Here is a 20,322-nt window from a genome sequence, read left to right as displayed (position 1 = left end):
AGGGTCCAGTAAGACTTGAAAATAACATTTTGAGGTTCAGAAAGAAGTTTGGGTCTGGTGATAGAGATCTGGGAATTGTGGTGGTGTTTTATGATGTAGGAATTGATGTGATTACAAAGAAAAACCATGGGGAATTAGAAAAGATGGAAGAGGATGAAATCCTAAGAGACTCCATCATTTAGAGGGCTTGTGGAGGCACAAAAGCCAGCACAGCAGGAGGAGATTGGGGGCATGGGAAGCCTAAGGAGAAATCTGGAGAAAGCTGCCATCATAGAAGTCAATCAAGGTAGGAAATTTCAGTGTGGGCGTAGATGTAAACGCTGCAGATGGCAAATAAGGTAAGACCTAAAAAGTAACCACGGGATTTCATAGGCCACTGGTAGCCTCATTAAAGTAGCTTCAGATGAACAGTGGGTGAGGAGCCGCCAGGGGCCCAGCTTACAGTCTAGATGCATCCTAGGGCCTGTTTGTGTTCTGCCCTCAAACTGCAAATGGTTTTTTTTTTTTTTTTACCAGTTTAAAAGGATTCTAAAATAAAAACAAAAACTCTGTATGCCAAAGTCTTCTATGGCCCACAAAACCAATTCTTGGTGTAAGGAAAAGGAATAGATTATTACTCTGTTTCAAGATACTTGACTGGGGAAAGAAAGCAGGTAGAAAGGGCTTATAGCCAGAGAGGACTGACCAAATCTTCAGAAAGCGAAAGAGGGAAAAAAAAAAATCGTATGTACAATTTAAAACGGTCCTAGGACAATCAGCTAATCAGACCAGACCATTTAGTTGAGAACATAAGTGTCAGTTACAGACATATTTGTGTATATCATCCAATTGGTATGATTTTAGAATACATTCTTTTCCTTATTATATTGTAATATGCATGCGTTTGTATACTTGGCAAGCCAGTTTATCCTGACATTTATTTTTTATTTTAGATGGTACAAGAACTGTTAAAAAGTGCCATTCCTTTTAATCCACATTTAGCGATAGACGATGTCCATAATTTTTTTACAACTGGCAATTAATATAGATGAATATAGAATTAGTATATGAAGTATTATATTTGTGTATGAATATGTAGCTTCCATCTTTAATGTTCTCCCTCATATATTTTCCAGTATTAAAAAACCCTTATTTGACTTGAATAAAAATTAGTGTTTATGCATAAGAAGCATCTTAGTCTAATTGATATTAACATTTCTTAATTTTGTCTCTGATTTTGTTAATTTCAAAACCTATTTAACACTCAAATAAAAATGTTTATTTTTGCACTGCAAAGCGCCTCTCAGTTGATATTTTCCTTTTTGGTTCTTTTCAGCAAGCATATATTGAACATTAACTAGGTGCCCAGCATATCACTGGTATTAGGGATATAAAATTAAATAAGAACTGCTTATGGTCTCAAGTAGATGTAGGTACAAATCATTGCAAAACTATATGATTAAATTTAATGTGATTAAATTTAGATTAAAGATATTATAATGTTTTAATGGAGACCTTATTCTGATTGGATATCAGTTCAATGTGGATAATTTCAAGTGTCTGAAAGATTTACCATGAAAATTCCCTTCAAGTGATTTTTAAACTGTAAAGCCAGAAAAATATTAAATTCTTATACAACAATTTCGTTGTTTTACTGTTAATTGTAGCAAAGGAAGATGCAAACTGTGCAGTGTGCGACAGCCCGGGAGACCTCTTAGATCAGTTCTTTTGTACTACTTGTGGTCAGCACTATCATGGAATGTGCCTGGATATAGCGGTTACTCCATTAAAACGTGCAGGTTGGCAATGTCCTGAGTGCAAAGTGTGCCAGAACTGCAAGTAAGTTTTAATTTCAACTCAAAGGTGTGTATTGAGTTTAAGAGAGACCCTATTATTAGGTACTAAAGGTTTGTGTAATATGATAAAGGTTGTTCATACTGCAGCTATATTCATTCACACTGACTTCATCATGTCTTTAGAAATTGCTAGATATTTATTAACATATTTCTTTGAAATAAGTCTAAACAAAAACTAATTTTAATAATTTAAATTCCTCTGGTTGCCTAAAAAGCTAGCTTAAGTTTGCCAGCAATTTTAAATGAATGATATTAACAATTAAAAATAAATAAGCATTAGAAAAAAAAGCACCTTTTTTTCTGAGGGAGACTGGGGAGGAGATTTAATAGGAAAATAAACCTCTAACTATGGAAAGTAGTTATTAGAGTGAACCAAAGAATCAGTGATAAGTTTCAATTTCTATTCCAGGAAGAACAATTTATACTAAGTCTACTGTTTAAAAAGAAATCTGTATCTATCTGAAAGGCAGTTACTTTCACCATAATTCTGAAACAAAGTATTGTATGGCATTTAAATGTTTGTAATGGGATTATCTTTTCCTATTTGTTTTATTCCATCCTTTGGTCATTTCTCCAGTCTTTTCTGTGATTATTTTTTTCTCATGCTACTAATTAATTAGCATGATAATTTGGGGATGTTACCTGCATCTACAGCAGTCTTCAAATTGTTTACAGGCTGAGGACTTTTGTAATCAGGAGAAATGATGCCCACCACTGCCATGTTCAGTCTGTTTTATTTGTAATTTAATTTGATAACAATAAGCATCAATATCTTAGAATTATGTGGAATAAATAGGACGACGTGCTTTTATATTTTGGTAAAAATTAAAGAAAATATCAGTAAACATTTATTTGATACCTCGTATCTGTGCCTGGCTTCTTCTTGAGAAGGAGTAAGAGAACTTGAAGAAAGAGTGCTTTTCCTCCAAGATCTTTCCATGTAGCTAAAGAGACAAAATGTGCAATTTTATATGTAGAATTTATTAAATTAAATAAGAAATTACTGGAGGCCAATTAACCCATCTTCCTTTTTACTTCTGTTTATCACCAGGTTTTATTCAGCGGTTCCTCTCTCAGCTCTTCTTCTTGCATTCCCTAGTTTTTCTTTTCCCCTCCTCTTGAATTAAATTCTTAGTATCTGAGAGGGACTAACAGCCAAGAATCAAGGCTGAGATCATGGACAGGACAGGGGCCCAATCTTTGGGGCAGAAGAGTGTTTAGGGGAAGATTTTAGGTTTTCAATTATAATTCTTAATAATTATAACAAGATTATTATTCTTATATCTATTTATTTAGCACTTATTGCTTAATGGATATTCTTAGCTCTTCAGCCAGAATTATATTTAATTCTCACAGTAATCTTTGATTATCATTCACATTTATACCTGAAATTAAGAGGACTAAGTCTAAGTTATTCAGGAGTCACACAGCTAGAAAAACAGAAGTCTGAACACAGTTGTAGGTCTGATCCAAATTTGATCCTCTTTTTATTATATGACAGTGTCTTCCAACTCACCATGCCAAGATTTGTTCCTTTCCGTGCAGCATCACCTATCAGTTACAGCTCCTTCCCAAAAAAAGGATGGGCATGGGATGTTTAAGAAGTAAAGATCAGTGTCATTCATCTTGCCTTAACCCCTCCTTCTTTGCAGGAACCCTAAAATGACTAAAACGGGTTCACCATAGGTGGGCGTTCAGTAAGGATAATCCTTTAGGGACCTTTGGAAGATTTCTGTCTCATCCTCTAGAGGGTTAACTCTGTCATTATCTGTGCATAGACCAAACAGAGACGGAGGGTATTTATGAACTGGGCAGTTCCCAGGACAGATTCTTTTCATGATTACTTATGTTACAAACATAAGTTTAAAGATAAGGCATCATTAATGCTATCTTATTTTTTAGACAATCGGGAGAAGATAGCAAGATGCTAGTGTGTGATACGTGTGACAAAGGGTATCATACTTTTTGTCTTCAACCAGTTATGAAATCAGTACCAACCAATGGCTGGAAATGCAAAGTAAGTTGTTTATTTTTTTAAGAAAAAAAATCTGTATGTTTTTTATATAGAGCAGACAAATCGGATACCTATTCAAATCTATATTACCTTCAACTTAAAAACTTTATTGATGTATAATTGATATACAGTAAACTGCACACATTTAAAGTCTATGATTTAATTTGACGTTTTCACTCATGAAACCATTATCACCTTCAAGATAATGAACATATTCATCACCCCTAGAAGTTTCCTGGTGCCCCTGAGATTTCCTCCTTTCTGACTGTTCACTGCCGTACTCCCTTCTGTCTTCCAGGCAATCTGCTTTCTCTCACCATAGATTAGTTTGCATTTTCTAGAACTTTATGTAAGTGATGTCGGATAGTATATACCCTTTTCTTTTTTGCAGGGGGTGGTGGTTTAAAGTCAACATAAATATTTTGAGAGTCACGCATATTGTTGCACATGCCAGTAGTGATTTCTTTTTATTGCTTAATAGTTGAAGTACCACAATTTGTTTATTGAATCACCTGTTGGTGAACATTTGGGTTGCTGACAATTTTAGGCTGTTATAAAAAATGCTGCTATGAACCTGTTAACTAACAAGTGTATGGTGCTTCATGGCTTAGAAATTGTGTTTCAGTGATTCATCTTTAATCTTTGAAACTATGAAATAGGTAGTATCCTTATAGGCGGACACTGAAACAGATGTATTTTTAAAATCTATTAATTTAAAATCCAGAAATAAAGCAGATAACATTTTGATCAGATTGGCTTTTAGATGATTTTACCTTGATTTTATATGTGTGTATGTATTTATGTATAAACTTGTATTAAATATTTGGAATCATATCATATATGCGTATGTATATGTATATTGTTCCTTCCCCATGGTAGCTTTAGTAAGTGCTTACTGACTTAGATATCTGGTTTTTTGGATGCTGTGTAAAGTTTCTTTGGGGTTTTGAGAGTTAGGATCTATAGACATTTTTCCACTTCTTTTTTATTACTTAAGATATCAGTCTTTCTGCTTGGTGGGATGCTTTTAAGATGTATTTTCAGCTATTTTAAATTTTTTCTGGGTATTCTTTTAGTCAGTGTTTCTCCCCCTTTCCATCTATTTTGGTATTTGCATCTTTGTGACCTTGAGGTATTCCATTCTGGCCTCTCTAAACTTCCTGAGGAATTTATTGAGGCTCTGTTGCCTGCATCTCTAAACCCTGTAGGTTGGCTGACACCTCAACCTACTGGGCAGAGTTAGTATAGTACCAGGTAAACAACAGCAAATTTTAGAATTGTCTGTCCTTGGAAGCACAAAATATTTAAATTCTTAAAGTGAAAGTAGAAGGTAAGAATAACTCAAGTTTTACCTTCAATTCCCAACTGACTGAATAAAACTAATTTTTTTTTTCCTGTTAGGAAGATGTTTACAAACAATATTTACTGTGACTTTTCTTTGAATGTTCTCTAGAATGAGTCAGTCATAAAAGTAGTTAATTTGCTTCCTTTGAAATCTATACAGGTAAACTAATAAATTCTAGATTAAGAACTGGTGAGGGACTAGTGATTAAGTGAATTGCCGAGGTTTACTAATTTGCAGAGGCAGAACAGAGACTAAAATTCAGGTTTCCTGTCTTACATTGTAATGTTTTATCCAATATATTATGCTCCCTGTGCTATCATACTATACTTAATTAACAGTGCTTTTGTCCCTAGACTAATTAAGGAATATTTCTTAATCTAATTTTCATCTGTATTAGGATTTGGATCCTAGGAAACTAAAGACTCTAGATCCATGGGCCATCTCTACAGAACCCCCAGGCTGAGTTTTATTTTTTTTAATTATTATTATAATCTTAATTTCACAGAATAGACATGAAGCTAGGCATAAACTTCTTTAATCTATGGTAATTACACTGTCTTAACTTAGAAAATAAATAATTTAATCTAACAAATAATTTTTTTTGAATTTTATTTTATTTATTTTCTTATACAGCAGGTTCGTATTAGTTATCCATTTTATACATATCAGTGTATATATGTCGATCCCAATCCCCCTCCCCAATCTAACGAATAATTTTGCTTTTAAAGTAAATTGCCAAGACATGTTTTAATAGAAAGGTATTCTTTGTCTTTAATAATGTTCATACAAAGAGTGCCTTTTGTATTTGTACAGAAATAGTTTGATAAAGCCAGGACTGTGTTTACTGGTTCAGAGTAATCATACCTCAAAGTGCCAACCAGCAATTCTTGTGAACATCAGATATAATGAAGTACCACTCAAAAACTCTAGAAACCTTTTGGTTCACAGGTGCACCGTATGGGCACAGTTGAAATCTGTAATAAATGGGGTATCGATCCAATTATTTCTAAAATACAGAAGTTTATAAGTTAAGGGTATGCTGTTTGCAGTTTCTGTTGTCAGGTGATGTGTATGAAGAACCTCCTTGCTCTGTGGATGCTGCTCGCTACTGCGGAGCGAATCCCTTGTGCGGTACACGCGTCTCATTCTTTTTACCACGGTTCTGCTGTGGAAAATCTTGTATCTTTCACACGTCTTTGACAGCACTTGGGGCTAACATAATAATAAACACAAATGCTAAATGCAGTTACATTTTATATTAATTAAAACAATTTTTATTTATTTTATTTTTTTTGGCTTGCGGGATCTTAGTTCTCCCACGAGGGATTGAACCCTAACCACCGGAGTGCCAGGGAATTCCCTATATTTTTTAAAGTTAGCATTTCTATGAAATATTTCAAGTTCTCAGAAAACATACAGACCAAGAATACACTTGTGGTCTCCCTGCATCCTCACATTCTAGTCCCTTTGTCACAGAAACGCGATCCTGTTACCTTTGCCCTTCTCTTTGAGCTCGTGTTTGTCGTGGTCTCGGCATCTTCCCCTGCTAGTGGGGCGGCCTTCAGGAGGGGTCGGGTGGCGGAGGTGGTCGGTGGAGGCCGAGGCTCCCCGCCGCAGCTGGGCTCGCAGGCTTCCAGGAGGCGCCAGCCCGAGGCTTCTTCCGGGAGCAGCCTGCGGGAGGGAGGCGCTGGCCGTTGGAGGGGTGGGCGGTGGTGGTGCTTGCCCTCCTCGGAGGGTCCTGGAAAGGGGAGCGGTCTTGCTGGCAGATCCCCAGGGATGGGGTGTTGGTGAGGGGGTAGGAGGAGGCGCCGGGGGAGCCTTACCCCTGCGCCCCACCCCCACCCCCAGAGCCTCGACACCTGGAACTGGCGGCGCGTCACCTGGTTCTAGGGCGTGGGGCAGAGGGCGGCGAGTTCTGTCCCGCCTCGGCCCGAGGGTGGGGCCTGGAGGGGCGGGGCCTTCTCCACTGGAACTGAGCGCCTCGGGGCAACTCTTCTCCGGTGAGGTCGCCCGGGAGGGAGCAGCCTGGGGGCCGAGGAGGGTCCCGTGAGCAGTTTCTGCCCGGCGGCCGGACGGGGTGCTTCCGCGCGTTCTCTCTTGGCTTGGTTCTTGGTCTAAAGAAAAAGCTGCCGTCGGACGGATTTGTATGTTTATTACTTTTATCTCCGCTACCGCGCCTCTTTTACTTTTTTGAAATAGGAAGTTGAATTCGTAATTCGTTTTCTTCACTTTCCTAAGGAAAAAAGGATATTTAAGACTATAAATTTACCTTTGATTATAGCTTTGGCTGCACTCATATTTGTTGTATTGGTAAGTTTATATCTGTTCACATTTGACTTAATTTTATCTTTTTTTAGGTTGTGCTTAAACACATTAGTGTCTGCTTTAATCGTATTGAATCAGATAATTTAACTAGCGTAGTTTTCTTTTTGACATATATTTGGATGCTTGACTTACTGACTTTAAAGCTGTAGTATTTGTGTTTATTAATTTCATTTAATTAGATGAAGTTCTTTTTCCATATTTTTTTGACTGATTCAACAGTGTATTATGGCGTAGATAAAATCGACTCCTGTAATTTCTCATATCAATTTCTTCTTGCATTTAAACTTGTGCTGGTTATTTAGCAAGTAGATCAGGCTAATATTGATGTATTGTGCTTTTTATCAGTGTAAAACTATTCTCTTTATATTGTGTAATGCCTTTTTTTTTTTGCGAGGGGAGAGGGGGACCAGATATTTTGCTTTGCCTGACAAATATGGCTGAGTGGGGTTTTAGTTTAACCAGTTGAATGTGATCTTTTCATTTTGCATCCTTCTGTGTCATTTTAACTGTACCTTTTGAAAGGTTTAATAGTCAAGTATTTAGACTAATGGATGTAATTGAAATGCTTGGCTATTTTAAAACAAACCTGTTCTTTTAATTTCCTTTCTGTTTTTCAGTTCCTTTTATTCCCTGCAGTAATTTGTAATTCAGAATATTAGGTTATAAATGTTGAAAATATTAAAAGTGCCCCCCCTTGCCATTGAAAATGAACAAATCAGAAGTTTTCTCCCTCCTCTCTGTCTTAAGTTGACCCAGACTATAGACTTTTTCTTTGGGGAGGGAGGGATCTTCTCTGTAAATTCCAACCTCGTCTCACCCCCAGTCTTTTGGAGACTTGGTTATGCACTTCTATAAAAGAATTGTAAATATTCTGGAATCTTGCAAACCTGAAAGAGATTGTTGCCTTCAAACTACCAGAAGAACTTGGTTTGGTACAGTTTTGCATTACAACTTTTTTTTTTTTACTCTGGATACTTTTTTTCCGTTTTTTTCCCAGTTTATGGAATTACAGAAGAAGTTTGTTTTGTTTTTAGTTTAATTAGTTAATTGGTTTTCTGCTTGAAGGCCATGAGATCTTTATTTTTGTTCAGTTATTTGGATTTGCTTCCAGGATGTTGGTTCTACACTAATTAGTGTTCTCTGGAACATACTGACTATTGTCATTCTCCCTTTAGGCCCGTGGAAAGGTCTAGGGAAGTGTTGGTTAAATTCATCTTTTTAAAAAATATTTACTTTCTTTACATTCTCCTTAATAATCTTTAGTAACATCTAGGTGATTTTGTTTCCTGCTTTAATTCATTATTTTCTTTGTTGTGGTTTTCATTATTTTGGAAAATGTGTTCAGAATTCCTAGTTTATTTCTCAAGGTTGTTCTCTGGCTTCTTTTTGTTCTGCCCTTACTAATTTGCTTTCTGTAATAGTCTGCTATTCTCTTTCACGTGACAGAATTATTTATAATACTGCTGAGAATACGAATGGATAGTGTGTGTGTTTTATTCTGTTCTATGGAGGTATTATAAAGTGATTAAAAAGATTAAGCTGTGGAGTCAAATCTCAGGTTTTCCAGTTACTAAATACAGGATCTTTGGCAAATTATTTGACTTCTGTAAGCTGTGTTTCATCATGTAGTTAATAGTACTTAACCTCACAGGGGTGTTGGATTTAGCGAGATGATGCCTGTAAAGTGCTCAGCATAATGCCTAAAGTAAGTGCTCAATTCTCATGGAGTTTCTCATAGGAATGCTTATCTTCTTTTCAGTTTGAAGAATGATACTCTTTCTCTACTGTTAAATTCTTTCATAGTTCTTTATAGTCTTTAGTCAAATGCAAACACTGTGGTGCGGGCTGGAGGTGCAGAGGCAGATAGGTGTGCCTTCCCAGGAACGGTGTCAGTCTGGCGAGGCTGCTTGCACTGAAGTGAGGGTGATCTTTTTAGGAACTTCGTTATATACCAGTCATTGTCCCGTAGGTTTCTTTTCTCTGTTTCTCTTTCAAGAATGCTGATGTGTGGGTATATTACGTGTTTTAAAAGGCTTTATGTGGAAATAATTTCAAACTTTAAAAGTTGGAAAAATAAAAATAATACCCATATGCCATTTACGTAGATTCACCTGTTGTTAGGATTTCAGTATTGTCATCCATGCCCTTTCTCCTTCCTCCCTGCCCCATGTATATTTTTTTGCTCTGAACCATTTTGAGAGTAAGTTATACACACTGTGTTCCCTTTACCCCTAAATACTTAAATGTGTATTTCCTAATAATAGGGATATTCTTACGTAATCACAGCAGTATTATCACCCCATACATTTACATCAATATATCTAATCTACCATCCATATTTCAGTTCGTCACTTGATCCCATATAGCATTTCCCTCCTCCTGTGTAGGTCCCAGAATAGTCTCGGATCAAGTATTCCATTTAGTTGCCATGTTTCTTTTGAGTCCTTGAATCTGGAAAATTTCTTTAGCCCTTCTTTGTCTTTTTTGATATTGACAGTTTTGAATAATAGAGTTTTTCCTCACATACCTGGTTTTTGTTTGTTTGTTTTGTTTTCTTTAAATCACAAATAGAACTTTCCTTATTTTGTCTTTGTCTGATATTTCCTCATGATTATAGAGAGAGTTATTCATTCTTGGGCAGAATATTGCGTAAGTGGTGCTGTGCTCTTCTCAGGCTTTCAGCTGGGTGCACCTGATGGTTCGCTCTCCCTCACAGGTGGTGTGAATTCTGATCATCTGGTCAAGCTGCTGTAAAGTTTCTCCACTGTTTTCTTTCTCTCCTATCTAATAAAGCAGTACGTGAGGAGACACTTTAACACCGTGCGAATATCTTGTTGCTCCTCAGAATTTTCTCCAAGATTATAGGAACCAATGCCTGATGCAGTTTTTACCTGTTGTTTGTAAAATGATGCTTTTCTAACTTCACATTTACCAGTCAGCCCCCTGCATTCTGTTGTATGCAAGAACCCTCCCTTCTTTCACATGTTAAAATTATGTATATCTTGTCAGTATTGACTCATGAATTCTTGTTATTATTGATAATTTATTACTGTACCTAATTTGTTTTGTGCTCAAATTGTCCAGTTTTGCCTTTGATATCCTTTTCACGCTGGCTCCTGTGTCTTTGTGGCATGCCCTCACCATTAAGCACTTCATTACATTTGGGCATAACAAGATACTCCAAAATCATCTTACACCTCCCTGCCCTAGCCCTGGAATCTGTCCTCTTTTCTATAAATAGGCCAAGTTCCTTTAGTGAAGATTGGGTGCTAGGTGTGCCCATTGCTCTGGGGGTGTTTGCTTCTTTGTCCTTTCAGCATATGAGGCAGTAAATACATGCATGTGTATACATTTACACATATGCATATCTACAAATACATAAGTATGCGTATACTCACACATGTACATCGTTTATAAATAATGAATTTACACCAATACCTCCAATTCTGACCCCTCCTGCTGAGTTCTTTGCCTTCTCACATTCTTACATATCCATTCTCGTATAGTAAGAATCCTTGTGTTTTGCCTGTTATCCTTGAAGATTTTGGTTTTTTAAAAATTCCCCATTCTTTTCTTATTGATTTAATTTTTAAAAATACATAGGATATTAACACGCTTTCAAAAATTTCTGATTCATCCTTCCTGTATTTTTTTGTAATGATAAGCAAATATATTTTTGTTTCCCTTTTCTACACTGAAGGTAGCATATGTGCTCTTTTGTATGTTGCTTTTTTTTTTAACTTAAAATCTGGAAGTCACTTCATATCAGTTCATAGAGATCTTCCTCATTCCTCCTCCTCCCTTCCTTCCTTGCTTCCTTCCTTTCTCTCTCTTTCGTTCTCTTTCTCCCTTTCTTCCTCTCTCTCTTTCTCTCTCTCTTTCTTTCTTCTGTTTATTTGAACCATAGTTTTTCAGCCAATGTCCTATGCTTGAATATTTAGGTAGTTTCCGATATTTTACATTAGAAGTGATTCTGTAGTCAATAACTTTGTGCATATGGGTTTTTGAATTGCTGGGAGCGAATCTCTAGAATAAATTTCTAGTAGTAGGATTACTGGCTCAGGGGGGTAAATGCATATGTAATTTTGTTAGGTATCGTCAAATTCCCTTTCATGGGACTTGTGGCTCTTCCTTTTGCCACCACTCATGCATGAGAGAACTTCTTTTCTACATCCTTGCCAACAGGCTGTCATGTTCAGCTTTTGATTTTTGCCTGTCTTATGAGTGAAAAATGTTATCTCAGTGTAGTCTAATTTTCTTTTCTCTTTTGAGTGAAGCTGGTCATTTTTTCCTGTGTTTAGGGGTCATTTTTTTACCCCTTTTTGCGAGTTGTCTGTTCTTGTGTGTTGCCTGTTACTCTTGAAGATTTTGATGACCCCACAGTCTAAGAGCTCCTTGTATAGTCGGGATATAAGGCCTTCAGCTGCGTTATACGGTGCACATCTTTTCTTCCAGTTTGTTGTTTGCCTTTTAGCTTTGCCTGTGTTATTTTTTGCCATGCAAAAGTTTATTTTTATATAGTCAGATTTATCAGTCTTCTATTGCTTTTGGATTTTTGAGTTAAAATTAGAAAGCCTTTTCCTATACTGAGGCTATAGGAGAGTTCATGTTTTCTTCTAGTTTTTATGTTATTTTTTACATTTAGCTCTCTAATCCATTTTTAGTTGATGCTTCTATATGGTATGAGTTATCTTTTCCCAGTTGGCTATCCAGTTGTCCAAAATCCATTCACTAAAAAGACAGTCTTTGCCTCAGTGACTTGAGATTCCAGACTAGAGTTTTAGATTTAGTTGGGTTTATTTCTGGAATTTCTTGTCTGTTCCATTGCTCTGTCTTTCTATCTTCATGAGCCAATGCCGTACCGTTTTAATTATAGAGGCTTTGCAGTATCTGGTAGCTGTGGTCCCCTGTCAGATCTTTTCTATTTCACATTTTTCCTAGCTGTTTTGTCGTTTATTTTTCCATATGAACCTTAGGCTCTGTGAAAAACCTCACTGGAATTTTTATCAGGTCACTTTAAATTTATTCATTGATAGTGAAATCTTGATGTTAGGACATCCTAACGAAGAACAAGGTATGTCTTTGCATTTGTTCAAGTCTAGTTTAGTGTCTTCTAGGAATGTTTTCTAATTTTCTTTGTATAGGTTTTGGACATTTCTTAAGTTTATTCTTAAAAGTTTTCTCTATTTTGTTGATGTTATAAATGGGATTTTCCCATTCATTATATCTTTTAACTGGTTATTATTTGTGTATGTGAATTCTATTGAATTTTCATTGCTAATTTTATATCCTGCTACTTCGTTAAATTCTTTTATTAAATTTGTGATACATTCTCTAGGATTTTCCAAGTATGCCGTCTTGTCATCTACAAATAGTTTTACTTTTTCTTTTCCTATTTTGCTTCTGTTTTCATTTGTTTTAGTGTTTACATTGGTTCAGAACCATGTTAAATAGTAGTGGAGATAGTAGGCATCCTTGCTTTGTTTCTGACCTTAGTGGGACTGCCTCTGGGGTTCCCCAATTAAATAAAATGCTGGCTTTAGAATTGAGGTATGTGTGTATGTCACATTAAGGAAATACCTATCCATTTTAATTTTCTCGGAAGTTTTTTTTTTATTAGGAATGGATTTTAATTTTTTTCCAAAGGTCTTTTCAGCATCTAGTGAAATAATTTATCTTCTCTCCTCAGACCTAATAATATGTTAGATTTTATTAATAGGTTTTCTAATATTTAACCATACTTGCATTTTTGTGTAAACTCCTCTTGGACATGGTTTATGGTTTTTCTTGATTTGCTATTGGAGTCTGTTTGCTAACATTTTACTTAGGATTTGTCATCAGTATTTACGAGTACCTCCATTTTAAATCTGTAAGACTTTAGCAGATCTGTGGTTCATGCTAGTTTCTCTTTTTCAGTGAGCATCTCTTTTGTATCAGAAGATACCAGCAGCTCAGAAAGATAAAGTTCCTTTTTTATTGGTGCTTTAGATTGCCAAGCTGGGGGTGCGTGGGTAATGAGAGTCCCACAGTTTGTCAGCCTTGTGCCCAGGATTTTAAGGCAGCCTAGCTCAGAGGCACAGAAGGTTTGGCTGGCCTCTGCCAGGCCTTGCACATCAGCAGTTCTACTTTGCTAACGGTAGTGCCTCTCTGTTCTGAGAATATGAGAAGCCATAATTGGATATTGATGTTGAGTGGTTATTTTCACCATTTCAGACACCTAATCATTTGGAGTGGGTTGTATTTCCTTAGTGTGAATTCTTGTTTTTAGTTTCTGAGCTACCCATAAACAAACAGAATTCCCTAGCAGGACCATTTTGCTTTCAGAGTAGTGAGTTGAGTAGGCTTACTCAACACGAGCTACTTCCTGATTCTGGAATGTGTTTCTTTTTTTGAAGTTTGGATTGCTACGTTCTTGGTTTTCTTCCTTCCCTATTTATGTTTTCTTGGATGTCTCTATCCACTATTTACACTTTCCAGGAGGTTTCAGTGTAAATTGAGTGATATCTCATCAGATGTTCAAAACAAACCTCGTTTTCAAAAACGTACACCCTAAATTAGTGTCATAAAAATTAAAGCTTAATATATAATCTACAAATGTTTCACTGATTTTTTAAAAAGGTTTACACCAGAACTGCAGTACAAATGCATAACAAACTGTTTCTGTTTTCATTTTTCCTGGTGTTTAGAATTGCAGAATATGTGTCGAGTGTGGCACACGATCTAGTTCTCAGTGGCACCACAATTGCCTGGTATGTGACAGTTGTTACCAACAGCAGGATAACTTATGTCCTTTCTGTGGGAAGTGCTACCATCCAGAATTGCAGAAAGACATGCTTCATTGTAATATGTGCAAAAGGTAAGAAGATATAGTTATTCCATTTGTTTGTCAGTTCTTCTGTCCATGTGATCATCTGCTCTGCCATGTATTTTGAGATCCAAACTTTTGTCATTCCAGTAATCCTTTCAATACTGAGTGCCATTATAGATGGAATTAAAGTATGTTTTTATGAGTCTGAAAGGCATAACGATGTAAGTGGGCAAAAAATAAGACAAGACCAGAAACAAGCATTAAGAGGGAAAAGTAAAGAGTAAATAGTTTAAAATGTGTTTAAAAAAGGTCAACACCTGTGATGACATCCAAAAATGACAGCTTCTTTTCTAGAACCTTCAATTGCTAACCCCTATTACCTCTTCTTCCATCCTTACCCCTTCCTATATCCAGTTTTTCAGCAATTATCTTTCTTTTCCCTAAATATTAATTTGACTTTAAATTAGAAAATTTTATTTAAATATATTTATCATCACAGATGGGTTCACTTAGAATGTGACAAACCGACAGATCATGAACTGGATTCTCAGCTCAAAGAAGAGTACATCTGTATGTATTGCAAACACTTAGCTGAGATGGATCCATTACAGCCAGGTGATGAAGTGGAGATGGCTGAACTCACTACAGGTAAATTGAGAGTTTTTGTTTTTTAGGATGCTGTGCCAGCCAGTCAGCAGTATATTACTTTAGTAACAATGAGGGAATCCTGTGTATCAGATCCCATCTTATTTTTAGCTTCTGTACCTGTGATCTTGGTCATCTCTGAATCTGATGGTTAACATCTAATCTAGCCTCTTTACAACTGTTCACCCAATATTTGAATTCCAGGACTATCGTACGCTCCTACAATTGTGTTTTTTGGGCCAACAGTGGAAGTTCCTTACTGTTTGGCTCTATGACCTAGTTTGCACTTCATACTCTGGGTTATTTTACTCCAAACAAATTTTAGTTTTATTAAATTTTGTTCATGTAGTTTTATTAGTACACCATTGGGTTATAAACGTAATAACAAGATTCTTAGATCATAAAGGGAACAGACCTGCTAATCAGATCGTTTTTCATTTTCATCAGTATGAATGGCAAAGTCTGTAAAAGTTCTATTTTATCATCTGACATCATTTAGACACACCTTGGTTACTAACATTTTGTTTTTAGTATGCCATCAGTATACAGTTGTGCAGTATCCTTTCAAAATAATAAAATTCCAGTTAATTTTTAATTCATTATATTTTCCATATTGGAAAAATGTAAATATATATTTGGTTCAAAATAGAAAAATCTGAAGAAGAATTTATGGCATTTTCAGGGATAATTTACCCCCATTAGAACAAGGTGATAGTTGTTGACTTAGTTAACAAAAACAGAAGAACTCATTCTGAGCTAAAGAATAAATAATTTTCTGTTAAGATTGTAACAATGAAATGGAAGTTGAAGGCCCTGAGGACCACATGGTACTTCTGGAGCACGTGGCTAATAAAGACGTCGGTGGCCAGCAGCCCGCGCCTGGGATTGTTCCAGATGGTAAGGGTGTTTTTGGTGATGGACAGTCTGTTCTCTGAAGAAAATGCGTGTGTAGAGTGAATATGTGAACATCTGCAACTTTAGTACCCTAGATAAAAATAAGCTGAGACATAGTCATGTACGAAGTTATTTAGAGAGGAGCCTTTTTAAATAAAATTGAGAAATTAATCGGGGAAAGGGCATGTATATATTGTATTGATAGTTCAGCTGTAATCTAGACTATACTCATAAATATATACTTTGTTTAGGGATCAAGTGATTTTCATTAAAAAGCAATTTCTTTCTTTAGTTATCTTTGTAATTACTAACTAGAGCTGTTGCTGATTGTGAGATGTTTCATGCTGAGATAATGAAAAATTCATTGTTTTAGATCATGTAAGCAGTCCTGTTGAGGGTTATTTCAATGATATTTCAGTTAAGCTTTTTGCATTATTGGTAATAGCTATTATTGTACTTGAGGATCTGGAATTAATGAGAGACCAGGTTTGGGGAAAACTACTTATTAAATTTAATCTTGGTCTCACCTCAAAGTCTGTGGGATTGTATGTGATACTGTGTTAAATAGGTTGAATGTATACATAAAAAGCCCTTGAGATATTTTGAGGTTAATTTTATATTTAACAACTCTCATTAAAAATTATACTTCATAAAGATATAAAGCGAAGAAAAATAAGACAAAACTATATAATAATCTTATAGTACATAATCAGATTCCTTCCATATCCAGTTTCATTTCCATATCCTACTTAACAAATGAATAGTAACAGGATGTTTTATGCTTATATTTGAAATTGGAATTTGGCAGAAGGATAAATATCTTACCCAAATTACTGTTGAGAAGGCAGTGTTAGAGGAGTTTGGACTCCTTGCTGGAGATTCCATAAGTGTGTTATTCACAGCAGCTCACATCCATACTGGAGAGCAGCAGAGGAGTGATTCACCGGAAAGTCGTGGCATGCGTGGACTTCTCATTGCTGGTAGGCAACGTGTTCATATCGTCTAATTTGATTGATTTACAGCATAACGCCTTTATGGTTGCTATGCGATTCGAGTCATAGTCTGCTAAGGTGACTTTTCAAATTAGAGATGAATTGTTTACTATTGCTATACTCACATGACGGTAGTTCAGTCTGTGGTTAGGTGATCCTCTTCTGGAAAACCATTGGCAGTGGATTTCTAAGGCAGAAATAGAGCATGTTTGCACTTTTATCTTAATCCTTCCTGCCTAGCACAGAGGAGAAAGAACATCCTCGTGTTCTGAGTGTGTATTGCAAACGTTCCTCTTTGCCAGTGAGACTTGAGGTAGTTGATCTACTATTATGAGCACATAATTTAGGCATCATATAGCATTAAGATTGTTTTACTTGAGTCACTCAAATGGTGATACTTTCGGTTTTAAACCAAAAATGTTCACTTCATTTATATGTATTTTCTGTTTTAAAAGTCCATTTTTTTATTACTTTTAAAATATTAAAGTATTTTCGAAGTACTTTGTGTTTAAAAATATTTAGTATGATCAGATCTGTTATTTGATGTTTTTTTGCTTTTCAACTATAGTCTTTGAATAAAGCAGGAGTGAGAAGTGAGATTTCATTTTGATATAAGAACATATATAAATTTCAGTCACCGTGGTAAATAGTAAATAAGGAAATTAGTGTCTTTATTAATGTACGTAAGAAATTACCCTGATGGCATTTGAAATAAGTGCTTTTTATCATCAGTGGTCTTACTTAATAGAGCCGCTTAGGGCCCATGTCAATTGGACCTCTAACCTTACTCTTAAGTAATATTGGGTTAAAGGTTTAACTTACTAGTACCCTGATTTAAAATTTAGTAGTCAGTGACTATAGATACTTCTGATATCTAATTTCTTTTTATTGATTTGCTAAGATAAGTCTCTTTGGTGATAGATGATGAGGAAGAACAATAATTATATCCAAAAAAATGTATTGATTGTGTTAGCATGTATGGCTAAGCAAAATAAGTCTTTTCTGTCTATGGTCATTACTTATTTGAGTCTACAGAAGCTTTGTTACATCTTGTGTCGGCTTATTGCAAAATTCTTTTTATTCTAGACTAATCTTTTTTAATTTGGACACATCATGTAATATCACTGAGCCTCATTTTCCTAGTTGTAAAATGAGTATAACTTCACCTACAAAATTTTTTTTTTTTTCACCTACAAAATTTTAAATCCTCTTGTAAGTGACCAAACTGTGAAACATCATATATAATAGTTATATTAGAAATTAATTCTATTTTAATATTCTTACCAGAAATTACCTTAAACTCTGGGGATCCCATTAAGGTAGTGTTCTTGTAGGTTTTCTGGTCTGATCGGTGACTGATTCTAATCCATAAACCCTGCTCTCTTTTGACCTTTACTAAACTTGGTAATTGCCTTATTGCCTTTCTTGATGAATACCTTCTGACTTAAGGCATGGTTTTAAGCAAAAGTATGTTTTGGATCCCCCCCCGCCCTGCCAACGTTTTTTTCCTACCCAGGCCTATTATTTTTAAACCATAGAGCTACAGACATGTAAGACATTAATGTTTTATACCTAATCATAGTTAGAAATTTTCAAATTCATAGGTACATTAACATAATAGATATTTGAAATTTTATAGAATCATCCCAAGATAAAGTGAATCCTGAATTGGAAAATCAGATTTCTCGTGAAGCTGATAGCGAAGAAATGGAAATGCCTCCTAAAGTGATGCACACTTGCGGTGCAGATCAAAATGAGAACAAAATGGAAGTGACAGACAGCGCTGAAGCCCTTGCCCCCCAGGTCGCTGCGCAGCAGGGGGAAGTGCACTTGTTGGAGGGACCTAACATGGCGGTGTCCCCAGAAGAATCCCGGCCTCCAGGAGCCAACACTGAATCCGTCACTGTCCCGTCCCCCGGTGGGGAAGGTACGGCTTTATGTTCTAAGGAACAGTTGGCCATAGAAAGGGTACCAGAAGAAATGGAACAGAAAGAAAATCCTGAACCCTCTACTGCATTTATGGACTTTGAAGTGGCTCCTGCAGTTGAGAGTTGTGTGAAAGATGGTGTACGCCAAGAAAGCAAATCTGTAAAATTACCACCTGAGACAGAGTCACCATCTACATCAGCAGCGGGCATGAGCAAGGCAAACACGTCTTCCTCTCCAGCACTTTCTTCCGACTTGCCTTCCCACGACATGCTGCATAGTTACCCCTCGACTCCCAGTGCTTCTGCTGGAAACGTCATGCCAACAACTTACATCTCAGTCACCCCCAAAATTGGCATGGGTAAACCAGCTATTACCAAAAGGAAATTTTCTCCTGGTAGACCTCGGTCCAGACAGGTATGATGATTTTAATGATGTTGATAGAAAAGATGTTGGAGTGATTCTATAAAGTAAAAAAAAGTGTATGTGTAGCTTTGGTTTGGAGGGCAGGTTTTCCCGTTTAGGTGGAATGTAGATGTAATGTTGACTTATGTGTTTTGGCCACTTCAAAAAACACACTGTTAATGAAGACTAGTTTATTAAACTTGAAGTGATCTTATTGGAATGTAAGTGCAACCTCTTTGATTATAGTTTCTAATAGAAAACACTTTAAAGAAGTTTGTAGTTCTATGCCATAGTAACAGCAGAGACTTAAAAAAAAAAGTAAGGTTTTGGGTATAGTGTAATTAACATTTATTTTTCCCCTCATATATTTGTTTAGATATTATTCGTTGTACATATTTTTGACTGCTTAAGCATCAGAATTTACCTAGAGTATTTTTCATGCAGGGGAATTTCTCATTTTGGTTTTTCTATTGATTGCTAACTTTTTGTGGGAATTTTTTTAAAGTTAGGACTTACTTCAGTGGTTTTGTGAACAAAATTTTAGGATTATATTGTTGATCTTCAGGAAATGAAGGGAGTTCTTCCCATGATTATTCTAAGTTGTGTGAATGTGAACTCTACCCTGTAAGGGTAAGTTCCAGATCTTTTTCAGTGGGATTTGAGTGAAACTACAAAGCAAAATGAAGATACTATAGCTAAGAATTATATGTTCTACAAAATTTCTACTTTCTGAAGTTTTTCATAAAATAGCAACATATCAAACAGTGAAAAAGTCATTAGTCGCAATAATAATTTGGAGTTTTAAGTCTCATGATTTAAATTGCTTTCAGTGATTAAAGTTTAACTTTTTATAGGAATAATAATATTTTGATCGTCTAATTTTGGGATTGTGACACCAGTAAAAAAGTTAAATCAAACTTTATTTTAATGTGAAAATTAGTCTCCTACTTGATATTTATTTTCTATTCTACTAAGAGAGATTTTTCTTCTCAAACTAGTTCTCTTCATCCTTAGTTTTTTCTTTTATTTTCCTTTTCTTTTTTTGAATAGCATATACTAATTGTGTAGTTTTGGCTCTGAAAAGACTTTAGCAATGGAAATTTGAATCTCAAATTTAATTTTGGTTCAGACAT

At 35.8% G+C, this 20,322-nt stretch overlaps 1 protein-coding gene across 19 annotated transcripts in view; it reads left to right on the top strand.

The window, feature by feature from the left end:
* The window catches only part of KMT2C (lysine methyltransferase 2C), a 294,358-nt gene that overhangs the window by 167,573 nt on the left and 106,463 nt on the right, over positions 1–20,322 (top strand). For 15 of the 19 annotated variants that reach the window (XR_010945700.1, XM_067747507.1, XM_067747506.1 and 12 more), the window contains 7 exons: positions 1,647–1,818; positions 3,738–3,852; positions 14,206–14,375; positions 14,827–14,975; positions 15,756–15,869; positions 16,769–16,846; positions 18,498–19,201. Coding sequence is in view for 18 of the 19 variants with exons in the window: in XM_067747507.1 (XP_067603608.1) it covers positions 1,647–1,818; positions 3,738–3,852; positions 14,206–14,375; positions 14,827–14,975; positions 15,756–15,869; positions 16,769–16,846; positions 18,498–19,201 (1,502 nt within the window). In the remaining variant the exon portion in view is untranslated. The remainder of the gene's footprint in view (positions 1–1,646; positions 1,819–3,737; positions 3,853–14,205; positions 14,376–14,826; positions 14,976–15,755; positions 15,870–16,768; positions 16,847–18,497; positions 19,202–20,322) is intronic. The other 4 variants (XM_067747525.1, XM_067747512.1, XM_067747509.1 and 1 more) reach the window with 2 other exon arrangements.

This window comes from Pseudorca crassidens, chromosome 8 (assembly GCF_039906515.1).
Source record: "Pseudorca crassidens isolate mPseCra1 chromosome 8, mPseCra1.hap1, whole genome shotgun sequence".
NCBI classification, from domain to species: Eukaryota; Metazoa; Chordata; class Mammalia; order Artiodactyla; family Delphinidae; genus Pseudorca; species Pseudorca crassidens.
Note: the sequence above shows the minus strand (reverse complement) of the source record. Positions and strands in the feature narration are given on the sequence as shown.